Here is a 19,057-nt window from a genome sequence, read left to right as displayed (position 1 = left end):
GAGCACAGCTGTGGAACATAAAACGTCATCTTAGATTGACTGCAGCTCAAATATGAGAGCTCCCTGCGGTATTTCTGCTCTTTCCGCTCCATGTCTTTATTAACTTCGGCAGAAAGAGACAACCATGTTAGTTCATGTTAAATATATGTAGGCCAGTAATGTGGATTTAAAAAATAAGTCATTTACTTTCCAGCTACATGGGCATATTATTGTGTTTATTTCTTTGATGAGTAGGCAGCTGTTCATTTCCTGAGTTTGCATGCTAATAGGATTTTATAATCTTTAAGAAGCATCTTCAACAGAAATGCCAAACAAAAGAGTCTTCTAATGCATTTAAATGGAATAAATACTCAAGGGGGCATTTCAACAACTGCTCTTCTAATGAATTTACAAAGTAAGACTGATGCTCTCTGTAAAAACCATTATCTGATAGGCAAGATATAAGAACCAATTAGGGATGCTGTTTTTTTGGAAGTCTGTTAATTTGCATAAATATTTGTTATGCATTAGACTGTGTAGGATGTTTATTTGATGTTACTATGTTTTAGTTTAACTTAGACTTGCAAGTGAGGAACACATAAGCAATTTGCCATCATGATACTGTCACGGTTATGGACTTTTATTCTGTTTTGTTTAGTTCCTGTTTCTCTGCTCCATTCAGTTTTGGTTTTCTTGGTTACTGATTATTAACTCAGCTGTGTCCGAAATCACCCCCTATACCCCTAAATCGGGCACTATTTTTTAGGGGACAGCCATTTGTAGTGGTGTCCGAAACCATAGTGGACGTTACCGAGTGCACTCATTCAATCCCACAATGCACCGCAATAACGAGTGTACAAACAATGTACACTCAATGGCTAGAGAATACCCATAATGCACCGTTAGAGTCGCTTTGCGTCGCGCACCGAATGAATTCCCGTGTCTGACCAGAAGATGCCGCCCGCAGCTGAATCTTCCATTCATCCACTTCCCAATGTGGTTACAGCGTAATATCATACAGGTATAAATTCATTTTTACTTGATTATTACATTGTTTAATTAAGGTTTATACATGCTAGTTTACATGACAGAGCTCAAGATACATTTTTTCATTACTACTGGAGCTGCCAGTTTGCTATGTAATGTAATGATTATTAAACAGCAAGCACAAACTATCCAAAAGTGGCAGCCCTTCCGGCATACTCCGAGCCTGTCCACACGGAGCCGCCTTTAGCTGTATACGTAAAAATTTTGTATCGCATCAGTGTTTCATCCAGACGGATCTGGCGTTTTGGGAGCCTAAAACCGCTATTTTTTGAAAGCGGGTTCCAGAGTGGATAAATCTGAAAACGACACCCTTGCGTTTTCGTGTGTACAGCCAATCTTTATATTTTCTGAAACGATGATGTCATCACCCCACGTCTCGTCCCTAGTCAGACACCGCTACATCAGGCAACAGCAACAACAATATCGGACTACATGCTTGTGTTTGTGCTGCAGAAGCTACTGAGCCTATTAGCTTTACTAAAGTAAAGCTTTATTACTAAGCTTTACTAAAGTTTGTATACAGCATGCATGCTCCAAGTCTTCTTCTCCATTTTTAGTGTATCTCTGTGGCAGAATTACAGCACCATATACTGGTATACTACATCGTTTTGAGTCGGTTTCAATGATTTTGTGTGTACGCAGATATTTCTTGAGACGACACTGTGTTTACGGGATTTTTTTTTTTGAACAAGGAAAAAAAAAATTGCATAGAGAAAGCTCTGGCTTCATGTGGATGTGACCTCAGTGTCTGAATTCACTCACTAGATTTCATTCACTTCTTCAAGTGGACTATATTAGTGGACTAATGTAGGGAATAGTGAATGAGGGTATAGGGGAACACAGCACTCGTTTGTTTCTATGGTTACGTGTAATTATCACCTGTCAGTCATTGTGTTTGTCTTGTATTTAAACTCTTTGTTCAGTCCCTTGTCGGTTCTTGTTTCAGTTAATGTGATTTGCAGTTTTTGTTTCCCTGGGTATCTCCTGCACATTACTTGGAATAAAGACTTTGTTAACTCTATTGTCACGTGTGCTGCATACCACAGATACTTTATATATACTTATATATATATTCTTACCAAAATGTAAAAGTAGATATATTTTAATAAATAAAGACCCATTTTTACAGTGAGAAATATATTTAGTGTAATATTATAAAGACCATGTACCCTTAGGCACCCCTAGAAAAGCCTGTTCTAGTCTAGCGAATGACATACAGTTCATATTGCATGACTTCCAATCCTGGCTGGCCATCACTTATAACATCCAAAATAGAGCATACAGTCAAACCAAAAATTATTCAGACACTAGATGTATTTTTTTTATATTTTGGGTGCAGGACACTATAGTTCATTTATGTAAGTGAGGATAGCAAAATAAAGTAAACTGTGACATATTATACCCAGAAATTCGTCATACAGTAAAATTGATTAAAATTTGGGACCAAAAATTATTCAGACACTTTGACCTGACCATGTTTTGCTTAAGTGTTATCTGACATAATTAAGATTAATTTTATCTGACACAGTTTAACTCTGAGATCTTGTCATATTTTATTACCATTTTTTTTAAACTATAGTGAATAAACTGTATTAATGAATGAAATGTTCAAGGTGCCTGAATAAATATTGGTTTGACTGTATGTCTGTAAGCAATTTGGTCATCATCTGAAAGGAAATGACAGTATAGCATATTTTTATCAGGAATATAGTATGTTTGAATTGCCTGGAAGTATGAACAAAAGCAGGGAACTGTAGGCCTCAGTTACGCATTTAGGCCTGTATAGTGTATGACATACACTGAATGGTACTAGGACAAGACAAACACTGAGTATAAATATGCACCAGTTACTCTATGGTATGATTTACACGTGCAAGAAAAAGTATGTGAACCACTTGCAGAATCTGTGAAAATGTTAATAATTTTAACAAAATAAGGGAGATAATACAAAATGCATGTTTTTTTTTTTTATTTAGTACTGTCCTGAGTAAGATATTTTACATAAAAGATGTTTACATATAATCCACAAGACAAAAAAAATATTTAAAAAAAAAATAAAAAAATTTATTAAAATAACCCCATTAATAAGTATGTGAACCATTGATTCTTAATACTGTGTGTTTTGTGATGGTTGTTCATGAGTCCCTTGTTTGTCCTGAGCAGTTAAACTGAGCTCTGTTCTTCAGAAAAAATCTCCAGGTCCTGCAGATTCTTCAGTTTTCCAGCATTTTTTGCACATTTGAACCCTTTACAGCAGTGACTGAATGATTTTGAGATCCGTCTTTTCACACTGAGGACAGCTGAGGGACTCAAACATTCACTGATGCTCCAGAAAAAAAACATTATGCATTAATAGATGGGGGGTGAAAACATTTGGAATTTGAAGATCAAGGTAAATTGTATTTAATTTGTCTTCCGGGAAACATGCAAGTATTATATAAAAAATTATATTCAAGCGAAATGAGAAAAATTTGGACCTCTTCATCCTGTTCAAACGTTTTTACACCCCTCAACTCTTAATACATAGTGTTTCCTTCTGAAGCATCAGTGAATGTTTGAACCTTTTTTAATAGTTGTGTTTGAGTCCCTCAGTTGTTCTCCATGTGAAAAGATGGATCTCAAAATCATTCAGTCACTGTTGTAAAGGGTTCAAATATGCAAAAGATGGTGGAAAATTGAAGAATTTTTGGGACCTGGAGATTTTTTCTGAAGAACAGAGCTCAGTTTAACTGCTCAGAATAAACAAGGGACTCATGAACAACCATCACAAAACAAAAAAACAGTCGTAGATCATCCAGGTAACCACACACAGTATTAAGAATCAGTGGTTCACAAACTTTTGAACTGGGTCATTTTAATAAATTCAGCTATTGTCTAATGGATTATATGTAAACATCTCTTATGTAAAATATCTTAATCAGGACAGTACTAAATAAAAAATAACATGCATTTTGTATGATCTCTCTTAATTTGTTAAAATTTTCACAGATTCTGCAAGTGGTTCACATACTTTTACTTGCAACTGTAAATGTCATATATGCTGTTTTGACATGTTTTTATTATTATTTTTTTTATTTTATTTATTTTTTTTATATGGACCAGTTGGTGGCATGCCACCATTAAAGAGGAGCCAGACAGATTAAGAACTGTGGCAGCGATTGATCAGCGAAATGGTGTGAAAGAGAGTGTTATGATTGGAATTATTGGACGTACAGCTGGCATCTGGAACTTCTTGACTTGAGAGTTTACTTGCAAAGAAAGAAGACCTTTTCTACAACAACAACAATTATAACAACTGAATAATTGGATCTTTTAGACATATTTTCCCCCAAAGAGCTATGACTGCTCTGAACTTGTGTAGCATAACAAAACCTCATTCATGCTGAAATTGTCTAGCTGCCATAAACAATGAAGCACTACTTTGTCCAGCAATATCTCAAAGGCTTTGTTTAGCATTTTGCCTCAAACTACTTTCTTCAGCATTCAGGTCTTGTCAAAAGAACATTACGAGATGGCAACCCTGAGATTGTGCCCAGAGCTGTTTCACTGTGTCCAAAAGATTGCTATTTCAAATAAATGCTGTTCTTTTTACTTTCTTTTCATCAATGAAATCCTGAAAAAATGTATCAGTTTCCACAGAAATATTAAGCTGCAAAAAGAGTTTTCAACATTGATAATATTATTAATAATTGAGCAGAATTGATCCTAACTGAGCAGCAAATCAGCATACTAGAACGATTTCTGAAGGATCATGTGACACTGAAGACTGGAGTATATATATGTTCCTTATTATCTCTTCTTTATCCCTATTATCCTTATTATCTCATCTTCTATTATGATGGCTATATAAGCCAAGCTTTACACACATACACACCTAAAGGCACAGCACAAGTACATTCCTATAACACACAGACACACACATCCTTGCTGTCTGTCGCACACAATTTTCATGCTGGAGTAACCTTGTGCTCTCACATTAGTGAACGCTATTCTGGATGTCTTATTTAAAAATGAATGATGCTTCCATGTTCAGCAAATTTAACATGTTCCTATTGCAATGAAGCACATAGGAATGATAAAAGCCAGTTTAAAGGCTTTTAAAAGATAAATCTAAGCATTCATAAGGAAAGCATTAGTGGCTGAATGCTGAGAATGTTTGTGATCTCTACCGTCAAAATACAGCATAAACAGGGCTTTGCTGCCCCACTTTATGTAATTGACTGCCATATGCTGTCCAATATGTTTAGTAAATCACTGCTGGACTAGTGTATGAAATCTTTTTCTTCAGTATATCGAGGCCTGTCTGGCTTTAACCAGTTGTAATCAAAGGATTATTACTAGTTCGCTGATCCGTCTATGAAGTGAACTATAATGCCAGCTGAACTAAAACAGTGCTTAAATAATTTATTTTTTTAGCTTTCTGTCTCTTTAATTTGGCCCACATCTAGAAATGACCTAGTTTGTTCCTCAGTAACAATATGTAGTTAACAATTGAGCTAACAAGAGTCAAGCTGTACTAGAGCTCTGTAAATGTTTAATTAAAGTTAAATTGAATTGTGTAAAAGCGATAGTTCATCCAAAAATGTGAGTTGTCATCTTTTACTCACCCTCACGCTCTGTGTGTTTTTGTACATACGCTACCATTCAAAAGTTTGGGGTCAGTAAGATTTTTTAATGTTTTGATTTGATCAAAAATGTGATGTAATAAAATGTCTGTAATATTGTGAAATATTAATTTAAATTTAAAAGAACTGTTTTCTATTTTAAAATGTAATTTATTCTTGTGATGGCAAAGCTGAATTTTCAACATCATTACTCCAGTCTTCAGTATCACATGATTCTTCAGAAATAATTCTAATTTGCTGATTTGCACCTCAAGAAACATTAATTAATATTGATTAAACTCACAATTACAACTTTACATCTGACAATTCTGACTTTTTTCTGAGTTCTAAACACGCGGTTGCAAGTTATAAAGTAAATTGTGGGATATAAACTCGCAATTGTGAGGAAAAAACAGTCTGAATTTAAGACAAAAAGTCGAAATTAACTTTATTTATTTTTTATTCCATGACGGAAACAAGCTTATATACTACTTTTAAAAGTGTTTTTAATGTTGTTCACAAAACACATATTCATTCCCCAATCTCAGTTCATTGTTTGAGCCAATGTAAATTGTTTTTCTGTTTGGTGTCGCTTGTGGCTTAGAAATGACACACTGCAGCTTTAAGTTAAAGATGACTGCATGTTCCGTCACATGATATTCCTGTACTCTATTTCCATATGGCAGCTCCCCTGACAACAGAAATGATTATAAAGTGGGGATCATTTTAAATGGGTTTAGAGACTAACGGCAATATTTGACTCTGTTGATTTGAGTGAAGTGGAGTTAAAAAGCCCTTCATCAAATAGCCATCAGCAAAGCCAAATGTCTCCTCTGAGTCCACCGCGACCTTTTCCTGACATCACACTCTCTTACCTCACACCTCACTGCATACAGCACAAGTGTGAGGTCACATGGGACTGAATAAAGCTCTTCTGACCTTGTTGTTGCTCCACACGTTTTCTCTCTCACTCTCCTTCTCTTAACTTTTCCCGCTTTTTAGCAGATGTACAGAACTCTTTTAAAACAAAAACCTTTTAGGGGGCTTTCACACTGGCATTTTAGTTTGAAACAGAGCACAGTTTGCATGAAAAATTGGTCATGTGAAAGCTGTCTTGTGGACCTGAGAGTGCACCAGGTACTGAACCTGAGATTGCCTGTTTGGTTGCAACCAATTTGAATGTGAATTGGTTGCGTGATATGCATGAATGTGAAAGCAACTCGGGTCCAAACTTTTTCAGCAAGTAAATTAATCTGCGATAACGACGTCATAAGTTCAAGAAAACACTTAAGGGATTACAGTGGTGATGATTTACCTTGGATGCGTGAGAGTAATTGCGCATAGTTAGTGCAATCACAGCGGCAAATGAGTAGCTCGCAGTCAGCTTTCTCCTCAAAAGAGTCAGTTTGCAAGCAGCATAAAGCCACCTTCACGCGGCACCTTCACACATACAGTAAACCCAAGTGTTTTTCACTCTGCTGCGTATAATTGCACCAAATTAAAAAAAAATTATAATATATTGACCTAAGTTATGTTTTTTATCATGCGCCATGCATGTTTGTGATGACGTAAGATGAACGCAAATGCACAAGGGTTCAATAGAATCAAGTTGAGTGTGAAACCAGACCAACGCTCCGGTGGGCACCGGGAACAAATGCACTTGGATTCGGACCACAGCAAACATGCCCAGTATGAAAACCCCCTCAAACTGCCTGTATTGACAGCATTTTACACTGTAATGTTGATTTTAAGGGATTGTTCGCCCAAAAATAAACATTTTGTCATCATTTACTCACCCTGATGTATGACTTTCTGTCTTCTGTTGAATACAATATAAGATATTTAAAAAATAAATGTTTTATTTCCCCATACAATGAAAGTCAGTGGGGTCCAATGTTGTTTTGTTCTTTTGAAAGAAAGTAAGTTTGGGATGACATGAGGGTGAGTAAAGGATGAAGATAATTTTTGCAGCATTGCATGTGTTCTTCACAGATAAGGCAATCACAGAATAAAGTGTTGCTTTAGTATTTTTTTATATATATACAGGTGCTGGTCATATAATTAGAATATCATCAAAAAGTTCATTTTTTTATTATAAATTATTTTTAAAAATGAAACTTTCATATATTCTAGATTCCCTACATGTAAAGTAAAACATTTCAAAAGTTTTTTTTTTAAATTTTGATGATTAGAGCGTACAGCTCATGAAAGTCCAAAATCCAGTATTTCAAAATATTAGAATATTTCCTAAGATCAATCAAAAAATGGATTTGCAAAACAGAAAAGTTCAAGTTCTTTAAAGTATGTTCTTTTGTGCACTCAATACTTGATCGGCAGGACATATTACAGCAAATGACTTGCTCCTAGCACAAATTACTGCATCAGTGAAGTGTGGCATGGAAGTGATCAGCCTGTGGCACTGCTGAGGCACTATTGAGCCTTCAGATCATCTGTATATTGTTGGATCGACTGTTTCTCATCTTTCTCTTGAAAATATCCCATAGATTCAGGTCAGGCATGTTGGCTGGCCAATAAAGCACAGTAATATCATGGAAGTGGTTTTTGCACTGTGGGCAGGTGCTAAAGTCCTGCTGGAAAAGGAAATCAGCATCTCCATAAAGCTTGTCAGCAGATGGAAGCATAAAGTGCTCCAAAATCTCCTGGAAGATGGCTGCATTGACTTTGCACTTGATAAAACACAATGGACCAACACCAGCAGACGTCACGGCCCCCCCAAATCATTATTGACTTCAGAAACTTCACACTAGACTTCAAGCAGCTTGGATTCTGTGCCTCTCCAGTCTTCCTTCAGACTCTGGGACCATGATTTCAACATGAAATGCAAAATTTACTTTTATCTGAAAAGAGGACTTTCGACCACTGTTCACTGTCCAGTTCTTTTTCTCCTTAGCCCAGGTAAGATGCTTCTGACGTTGTCTCTGGTTCAGAAGTAGCTTGGTAGTCCTTTTCCTGAAGATGTCTGAGTGTGGTGACTCTTGATGCGCTGACTCCGGCTTCATTCTACTCATTGTGAAGCTCTCCCAAGTGTTTGAATCGGCTTTACTTGACAGTATTCTCAAGCTTGCGGTCATCCCTGTTGCTTGTGCACCTTTGCCTACCCAATTTCTTCCTTCCAGTCAACTTTGCATTTAATATGCTTTGATACATCACTCTGTAAACAGCCACCCCATTCAGTAATGACCTTCTGTGACTTACTCTCTTTGTGGAGGGTGTCAATGATTGTCTCCTGGACCATTGCCAAGTCAGCAGTCTTCCCCATTAGTGTGGTTTCAAAGAACAAAAGATACCCGGAATTTATACTGTAGGGATGGTCATTTAATGAAACTCAAATGTAAATATTCTAATATTTTGAGATACTGGATTTTGGACTTTCATTAGCTGTACGCTCTAATCAACAAATTTAAAAAAAAAAAAAAAAAAACTTTTGAAATGTTTTACTTTACATGTAGGGAATCTAGAATATATGAAAGTTTCATTTTTTTAAATAATTTACAATAAAAAAATGAACTTTTTCACGATATTCTAATTATATGACCAGCACCTGTGTGTATGTGTGTATATATATATATATATATATAATATATATACCCTCATTCACTATTCCCATATATATATATATACATACATACATACAGTTGTAGTATTTATTAATATTTTTAACTAGTTTTATTTTTATATTTTCAGTTTTCATTTTAGTTTTAGTAATTTTGTTACATAATTCTGTCATTTTTATCAGTTTTTTAATATTCCTATTTAGCTTTAAGGCTTTAATTTTTATTTCGGTTTTAGTACTCAGAAGGCAACAATTTAATTTCTAGCTTTTTTTAAGCTCATTTTTTATTTTATTTCAGCATTTTCAATTAACAAAAATGTTTGTCAAACAATTTTTTTTTTACTAATTTTAGTTTTACTTTGAACAATAACAGCACTGATACTTAGTACATAAAAAAAGTATTGATTAGTTGATAGTTCCATCTTATTACCTTTACCAAAATTTGAGTGCTCTGTGCTGAATATTTCATGCTTGTTCTTGTGCCGTTAGCTTAGCGACATTCTAATGCTGAACAATATTGGAATCAATTGTGAACCAAGTCTCCTGTGTGTTTCACGTGATTGGTGCTATTTTGTGTGGCACACATGCTGTGAAGAACGTTCCAAATCTGTCACTTATAAGGTTCCTTGTCAGATAGATGCTGTCAGCTGCCTATGTAGGCTGTAGACAGCAAGACAGCTCACTATGTTTTGGAACAAAGCTCCAGATTTAATGTGTCCTGTTGATGTTTTCAGAATGAGTTAGTGGTTCAACAGATCACAAAACTCATGGATTGCATCATTTTTTGGATCAGCAAGGAAAAAAAAATATATTTCGGGGGTTTGGTAACTTTGCATTGCATTTATTATTTAAAGCACACTTTAAATACTCTGATACCACAGCAAAATCTACTTGCCTAACTAATAAAGTTCAAACATTATTAAACGCAAGTAAACAGTAAAAAATAAGAACAAATACACTAATTACAAGCATAGATAAATACAATATAACAAAGTTACAAATAAAGTAAGGTAGTAGTATTCATTTCAGGTACAGAAATGTAATCATTAAATGTAAAATAACACTATAGTGTTCACTGTATAAATTTAATATAGCTTAATCTTTGTTAAAGCTGTGTTTTGTTTTTTGATTAACATTAAAGGTGCGGTAAGTAGATTTTGAAAAACACTGTTTGGAGGTTAGTTGGGCTGACACCAACAACAAACATGTAACCAATCAGCATTAGGGGGCGTATGGCGGTCGAGGAGAGAGAACGAGTAAGAGGGAGATTTGAAAGAAAAAAAAACTGCAGAAAGAGAGATGATGAGACACAATACAAAAGAGCTCAAAAGAATATCACTGGAATGAAGGGTTATGACTGGGCAAGCACTTTAGGACCAACATTTATATTAGAAAAGCTTTCCAGCGCTGGAAAGAGCTAAGTGGGAAGGCCTGAAAATGGATGCGGAGGCTGCTTTGATTCCGCTTCACATGTGAGTAAAACTTGGTTTGAGTGTTATTGATTGTCTGGAGCTGCTGTGCTGTTTGTATTTACTCTTGTGTACTGTACGTTCATTTTTTGTGCTTTCTTGCCGTTCGTTCGTTATCTGCGCTTTATTTTTCGTGAAGCATTTTGTTGCACGTCAGCTGTGATAAACAGACATCCACTCGCTTTGCGTGTGTAACAGTGGCCAGATATTGAGAGTTGTGCAGGTAAACCACTGACGAACGCTAGAGAATGCGGTGTTTAGCGTCATTGTCAGTGCACTTGCCTCACGTGCCTGCAGCGGACGGGCCGGGGTTAGAGACCGACTCAGAGCAGGGTGGTTAGGATTGGAGAGTGAGTTTTGGAGGTGGAGCAATGAAGAGAGGGGTGGGTTTTTTTGGGTTGATTTCAAATATCAACAATGTCCAACAGCGTTTTTTTCAAAATCTACTTACCGCACCTTTAATGACATGGACAACGGCAGGTATTTATAAGCTGCTGTCACTTTAAGACCTCATGCACTGTTCAAATATAGTGATACACATCCAGGTTCTTTCTCAGCTGTTTACAGTCACTTAAGTGTAAACTGGCAAGACAAAACATGTGCAAATAATAAATTTTCACTCTATGGTGGTTAAACTTGCAATTAATCCACATCTATCCTCTCTTTGTGGCTTATGAGTGTCTGAAGCATTAAAATTGTTTCAGTTTTTGTTTCCTCCTGTGCACTTAAACACTGCATTAATGCATTGCTGATCTTGAAAAAAAGCATTTTGGATGTCATGAAGTGTTATGAAATGGCACTGGATAACACTTTACAATAAGGTTCATTAGTTAACATTAGTAAACTATATTAGTTAACATGAACTAATAATGAACTGCACTTCTACAGCATTTATTAATCTTTGTTAATGTTAATTTCAACATTTACTCATACATTATTAAAATCTTGTTAACATTAGTTAATGCACTGTGAACTAACATGAACAAACAATGAACAACTGTATTTTCATTAACTAACGTTAACGAAGATTAGTAAATGCAGTAACAAATGTATTGCTTATGGTTAATTCATGTTAGTTAGTACATTAACTAATGTTTAACTAAAGAACTTTATTGTAAAGTGTTACCATGACACTGTTGGTTCACACTGTTTTAATAGCAAGGCTGGCTTGCATTCAATAAAAGCTTATTTGAATAAAGTAAGGAAGATAAATGACAACCATCTTGCTTGATGAATGATGCTGAAGGGTTGGAGAAGTGCTGCAGTAATGTAGATATCACACCCCGTTTGTTATGTATCACTCATTTAAATGATGAAACAGATCCAGTGATGGATAATAAATTCACTCAAAACTGACTGCTGCCATTTCTATACAGTTTACAACATATCCTTGGCCAGGCTAATTGGTACAACTTGTTGGGCCCCTCTGAATTCTTTCATGATATAAGAGCAGCTGAATGGCCCCAGCAGACTCATTGACTGTGGCGGATCTCTAGGCCTCTGCAGCTAGAGATGATTTATTTATGCCTGCATTTCTGATACCTCTCAAACTGTAATCTAATATCAACAGACAGCCTGCCAAATGGAGCAGATTGACCATGACTGTGAAGGAGAGAGGGGGACAGATCTGCTAAAAAGAGGGCCACAGGCCCTCTGATCTGCCGCCTGACCCCGTTCACTCTCAATTAAAGGGATAGTTCACCCAAAAATTACAATTCTGCCACCATTTACTCACCCTCTGTTATTTTCTTTTGTGTCATACAGGTTTGGAACAAGGGTAAGTAAATGATGACAGTATTCTTTTTTCAGTGAACTATCCTTTTAAAGGATGCAAGGAGAGCAAAACTATGAAAAACTCTGAGACCCTGTTTACAGCTGTCATTAACATTGTCATCGCCATATATATATATATATATATATATATATACACATATATACATATGTGTAAGCAATAAGGTACTCGAGGCAGTGCTGTATTGTGAATACTGTAAGTCCCCTTCAGCCATGACTTATTCACGATACAGCACTAGCCTCGAGTACCTTATTGCTTTTATAAAACGGTTACCACACAATACAAATATTAAAGCCAAAAATATATATCAATGCAACTTTCATGAAGTAAACTTTCACTAAAAGCCTTCCTTCCACCCAAAAAATAGTCCCTGACTGTGAACAGCAACAGAAGTTACATTATTACGCCATTAGATGGTGTCAGTCACGGGAAAACCCCTTAACTGTTAAAAGGACAAGATAATACATCGGACATTTAAACAGATGTTTTATTATGAACATAGGACTGACCTGAAGGAAAATGCTAAATCTGAATGCAGGTAATAAACTCGCTCAATTGATCTTTCTCACAATACTCTTCTACATAATACAGTAAGCTTCAATGAACAATATCAATTGAGAACATACAGTTTACGTTGTTAAGAGTGGTTGCTAAGGGTGTTGTGTAGTGATACTATTATCATGAATAAAACACAGCTATTGACCAATCAGAATCAAGGACAGGAACTAACCGTTTTATAAATATATTTTATATATATATTGTTTTATTTTATTATTATTTTTTATTTTTAGGTGGCATTTAACAGTTTTTATGATTAGATGGATCCCAAATAAGATCATTTATTGTTACTGTCACTGTACTGTTACTATTTATACTACAAAACGGCATAGAATAGTGCATAGGTATGCAAATTGGGACGCACCTTTAGTTTGTTTTTCATTATTTCCTTTCTGTTTAGCATGTTTCCATTTGTTGTCATGGATACTCATTGTTTGATTGATTTGACGCACTTGTTTCTTATTTTGATCATTAGTTTGCTCTATATAGCCCTCAGTTTGTTCTGTTCTTTGTCTGGCGTTGCTTGTGTTTACGTGCACACTATTACGTTTATTTAGTATTTAACCTTACTTGTTTTATTTGTTTATTAAAGTATACAGCTGCATTTAGATTAGTTTACCTCGTCTCATTCTCATTGCCTGACCAAAACGTTACAGTTACTATAAGAGTTTATCTGGAACTGAAATAATTAGGATCTCAATTTGGATGACATTAAACTTGAGCAGATAAATTTACTCAAAATACAAATAAAAAAGGAAACATCCTAATTTATATAATTCAAAAAGGGTGATGAGGAGCAGCAATTAACTATATATTTTGCTACAAAAGCAATTTTCTGCAGTGACTTGTAAAATGAATCATTTACTATTTAAATTAATGAACTATTCAAATTAATGAACTAACTAAATGAACTGATTTACCAATCCAAACTGATTCACTTATGTATTACCTGTCCCAACACTACATATTCTAGGATAAGCATAAGCACACATAAATTTGAATAAATTTGAAAATAAGTTTGATAATTTTTTTTAGATAGCTTTTAAACTGTCTAAAATCTTTACACTATTATACTGCTTTAAAAGTATAGTTCACCCAAAAAAAGAAAATTCTGTGGTCATTTTGTTGTTCCAAATTCAGTGTTGTTTTAATCTTTTTTTGTGTGTGTTCAGAAAGAAATTCATAGAAGTTTGGAACGACTTAGGGCAGGGCCGGCGCTACCTATAGGCAGAGCAGGCAGTTGCCTAGGGCCTCCATAACCGCAACATCCCCTGGACGCTAGTCCACCAGTCAAGAGGGGAGCAAAATACTAGCTTCTTTGTTCATTGGATATAGTTGAATTGTCACTTAATGTCGAACCAGTATGTCGCCTTGTCAGAGTGGGTCGATGTACTCGCCAAAACGAACACATCCTGTGGGTGAGGCGAAGCAAAATGCTAAGCTTGTGATAAAAAGCCTGCAAAAGTAATGATTATGAATGTGACAAAAACAGCAAGGAGACATTTTAGTTGTTTATTAATAAACTAGTGTTTTCTGAATCCGTGTCTGCTGCGAAGATAAAGTTAACATTGCTGACTCTCATCATCTCTGTGGGAAAGAATGCACATTTCATTCGGATGATCATCAGTGAGTAGACTATTTCTTTTCGTTTTGAATTATTTCTTTTAAAAGTAGACATTTCAAGTTTCTATAGATATATTTCTCATGTCTGTGAGGCAAGCAGCCTATACGCTGAGTTTCGGTTAATTTAAGACGCGCTCCAGTTCACGTGCAAGTGATCGCGCCTGGCGCCTCCATGTCATGATTGTATTGTCTGCTATATTTGCTTCTTATTTATTAAATCTAGGCAATTGGTTGATGAAACATTGATTAAAATTAAGATACAATTTATACAAAACGAAATTCACTTTAAAGAAAGGCTTTCTACAAAACAAAACTTAATGAAGTGGTCAAAATCATGTCTGACCCACTCCATGTCTCCCGACATATTGCGCATCTTGTGATGTATCCTATTACTCATGCTGTTCACTTTTCATAATCAAACAGATTAAATTTAAAAATTACATTATAATAGGTCTATTTAAAAATAAATATTAAACTAAATACGTTTTCTTTAATGGCTACCAACACGTATAGTACAGTACAGAGAAATTTCATGTCCATTTCATTTATTTAACATATTTAATAATGGGGGCTTTCAAGTTATTTGACTTTTTTTTTTTTTTTTTTTTTTTTTTTAAAGTAAAACAATAGTTACTTTCCCTGGTAATTAGTTACTTTTATAATAATGTAACTCAGTTATTAACTCAGTTACTATTTGTGAGAAGTAACTAGTAACTATAATTACTTTTTTAATAACGTGCACTGCATTTGACACACACGACTCACAGTAAAGACAAAGATGCGCACCAATATCAAGTTCCCTTTCACTCTTAAACAAACAATAACACACAGAATTATGCCTGTTTTCTGGAGTATCTTCATAAGAGTAGTCTCAAAAGAGTTAAATAACATCTTAAATGAACTTAGAGTTGTGAGAAAATGAGATTCATGTTCGACAGCGGCAGCTCTTAAAGTGACAGCAGCCTAAGTTGCTGTGATGTCTGTCATTAATGTTCATCAAAGAACAAAGGCAACAGAGACAATTGCTTTAATAAGGCTTATGTTTAATTTATAATTTATGCAGTGAAGACTGCATAAAGTGTTTGATAAATTTATTCAATTTCTATATATGGATACATTTATTTAGGGCCAGGCCACAGATAATTTTTTTTTTTTTTTTTATGTTGTTGCTTTAAGTTGTTTCTACATTAATTTGGAGAGTAACGGTAAAATTATTACAATATAAAAATATTAAAGAGGGGAGAAGAGTCAGGGGCCTCCCACATAAATTTTGCCTAGGGCCTCCAAATGTCTAGAACCGGCCCTGACTTAGGGTGAGCAAATGGTGACACAAATTTAGTTTTTGACTGAACTATTCCTTTAAGATACTGTTTGTTGCATTGCATGTGTCCTTCATGGACAAAACAATCCCAGAATACACTGTGATTTGAAAAAAAACTGATCAATATTATATATACTTCATTAAATACTGAAAGGTATTGATTAAAAAAAAGTTCCAGCTAATTACTTTTACCGAATATTTGTGTTGTATATTTTCATGGTTGTTTTGTGTCATTAGCTTAGCAACATGCTAATATTCAACAGTTGGAATCAAATGTGAACCAACCCCGTGTCCGAGCAAACCTCCATACTATATAGTTGGTAAAAAAAAAACAGTATGTGAGCTGAGTAGTATGTCCAAATTCATTGTTAATAGTAAAACAGTAGGCAAAAAGTAACCGGATGACCTTGAGATTCTGAAGTGTGCATCCAGTGGGCACTTTACTATCCCATGAGGCCACGGGAGATGAGGTGTAGATGGCAGTTAAGTGACACAACTGAAGCTGTAGTTCACATGACAGTGACAACATGGCAGATATAGTAGCCTACATCTGAATTCCATTCATACTATATAGAACATACTTTACGTAAAAAGTAAGTTTCAAACCAAATGTATACCTAGTATGCGATTTTGTATGCAGACCACGATGTTTGCGATGCTACAGTGCTAGTGGATGGAAACCCTACATTCTGTCACACTACTAAAAAATCTATTTCAATAAATACATAGTAATATTTAGTACTCCCCCAACACTTCACCTCATTCTGACATGCCTCAGAAGTCGGAAAAGCTGCCGAGAGTATAAATGGACTTCAAAAAGCAAAAACATGCTAAAAATTGCATTCAGAAATTCTGTTTAGAGGTGTCCAATGTGATTTATCACATCTGCAATCTCACATCTTACCCTGTGATGGGCAGCACAGATCCAGGGAACACAATGAGATCAATAGAATGATTTGACGCCAGTTGGTTTACTTGCCACGTGTTTTAGGTTAACCTGTTCAAACATCTGCTTCTGTTCCACAGCAGTCAAACAGACATGTCCACCAGAGAAGTTTGACTGTGGAGGGAAGTGTGTGTCGCTGTCCTGGCGGTGTGACGGAGAAAGAGACTGCGAAAATGGTGAAGATGAAGCAGATTGTGCAGCAGGTGAGTCTGCTCTCTTTCTGTCAGACTGTGTGTTTGATTCTCTGCAGGGAGTTTTGTTCAAGGCTGAGGTGATACTTTGAACTGACTTTCACCCCAATGCTGTGGAACTGCTTCAGTCATGGCTCTAAAAAGCACAAAGAGAAGACAGAGAACTGTTTATTTCCTGAGCACACTGTTGTCTTGTTAAGTTTATGTTCTGTCTTTTATTGAAACTGGACAAGTACGTGTTGATTGGGACAACTGTAGTACTACACAGTAACAGCTGAGTGTCAATTACAGCATAGCAATAAATTTAGGTCTGCTCCTGTTGTGTAATTGTTCTATTTACAATGTGTTTTGCAGAGGTTGAGCATTGTAACCAATCACAGACATGTCTGTTGTGCGCATGAATGTAATAGTGAGACATTTAGGTCAGTCTACAGGCCAATCGGTGACAGTACAAATGAGTTTTAAACAGTCTGGTCCACAAGTGTGTACTGAATGTTTTATTTAACCCTCTGGCTCTGTTTGGTCATTAGTGACCGAAAAAATTTACATTTTGATTTTTAAACTTTGTGACTTTTATGGCACTTGCTATGTGAACACACACACACACACACACACACACAGACAAACACACTTGTATATGTGGTTTACGGGGACTCTCTATGGGTGTAATGGTTTTTATACGGAGCTACCCATCACAGAAAACTTTTGGCACTTTTTTAATTTCGTAAAAACGGTTTAGTTTAGTTTTTTTTTTTTTAAGCCATTTGGTTTATGAGGACACTTCCCATTACTTCCAAATATTATTGAACTAAAATGTAGTTCATTGATTTAAAGGTGCAATATGTAATATTTTAAGGGAACAACTGTTTTGATATACAGTGGGTACGGAAAGTATTCAGACCCCCTTAAATTTTTCACTCTTTGTTATATTGCAGCCATTTGCTAAAATCATTTAAGTTCATTTTTTTTCCTCATTAATGTACACACAGCACCCCATATTGACAGAAAAACACAGAATTGTTGACATTTTTGCAGATTTATTAAAAAAGAAATACTGAAATATCACATGGTCCTAAGTATTCAGACCCTTTGCTCAGTATTTAGTAGAAGCACCCTTTTGATCTAATACAGCCATGAGTCTTTTTGGGAAAGATGCAACAAGTTTTTCACACCTGGATTTGGGGATCCTCTGCCATTCCTCCTTGCAGATCCTCTCCAGTTCTGTCAGGTTGGATGGTAAACGTTGGTGGACAGCCATTTTTAGGTCTCTCCAGAGATGCTCAATTGGGTTTAAAGTCAGGGCTCTGGCTGGGCCATTCAAGACGCAGTCGTCCTGTCCCTGCAGCTGAAAAACACCCCCACAGCATGATGCTGCCACCACCATGCTTCACTGTTGGGAATGTATTGGACAGGTGATGAGCAGTGCCTGGTTTTCTCCACACATACTGCTTAGAATTAAGGCCAAAAAGTTCTATCTTGGTCTCATCAGACCAGAGAATCTTATTTCTCACCATCTTGGAGTCCTTCAGGTGTTTTTTAGCAAACTCCATGCGGGCTTTCATGTGTCTTGCGCTGAGGAGTGGCTTCCGTCGGGCCACTCTGCCATAAAGCCCCGACTGGTGGAGGGCTGCAGTGATGGTTGACTTTCTACAACTTTCTCCCATCTCCCGACTGCATCTCTGGAGCTCAGCCACAGTGATCTTTGGGTTCTTCTTTACCTCTCTCACCAAGGCTCTTCTCCCCCGATAGCTCAGTTTGGCCGGACGGCCAGCTCTAGGAAGGGTTCTGGTCATCCCAAACGTCTTCCATTTCAGGATTATGGAGGCCACTGTGCTCTTAGGAACCTTAAGTGCAGCAGAATTTTTTTGTAACCTTGGCCAGATCTGTGCCTTGCCACAATTCTGTCTCTGAGCTCTTCAGGCAGTTCCTTTGACCTCATGATTCTCATTTGCT

General features: G+C 36.0%; 1 protein-coding gene across 2 annotated transcripts in view; it reads left to right on the top strand.

Annotated features, from left to right (window-relative positions):
* LOC127523179 (low-density lipoprotein receptor-related protein 8-like) overlaps window positions 1–19,057 on the top strand; it is a 108,851-nt gene that overhangs the window by 40,473 nt on the left and 49,321 nt on the right. For both annotated transcript variants that reach the window (XM_051913607.1, XM_051913599.1), the window contains exon 4: window positions 16,994–17,116. In XM_051913607.1, coding sequence (XP_051769567.1) covers window positions 16,994–17,116 — 123 coding nt within the window. The remainder of the gene's footprint in view (window positions 1–16,993; window positions 17,117–19,057) is intronic.

The sequence above is a fragment of the Ctenopharyngodon idella genome, chromosome 2, assembly GCF_019924925.1.
Source record: "Ctenopharyngodon idella isolate HZGC_01 chromosome 2, HZGC01, whole genome shotgun sequence".
NCBI classification, from domain to species: Eukaryota; Metazoa; Chordata; class Actinopteri; order Cypriniformes; family Xenocyprididae; genus Ctenopharyngodon; species Ctenopharyngodon idella.
This window is presented reverse-complemented; position numbering and strand designations above follow the sequence as displayed.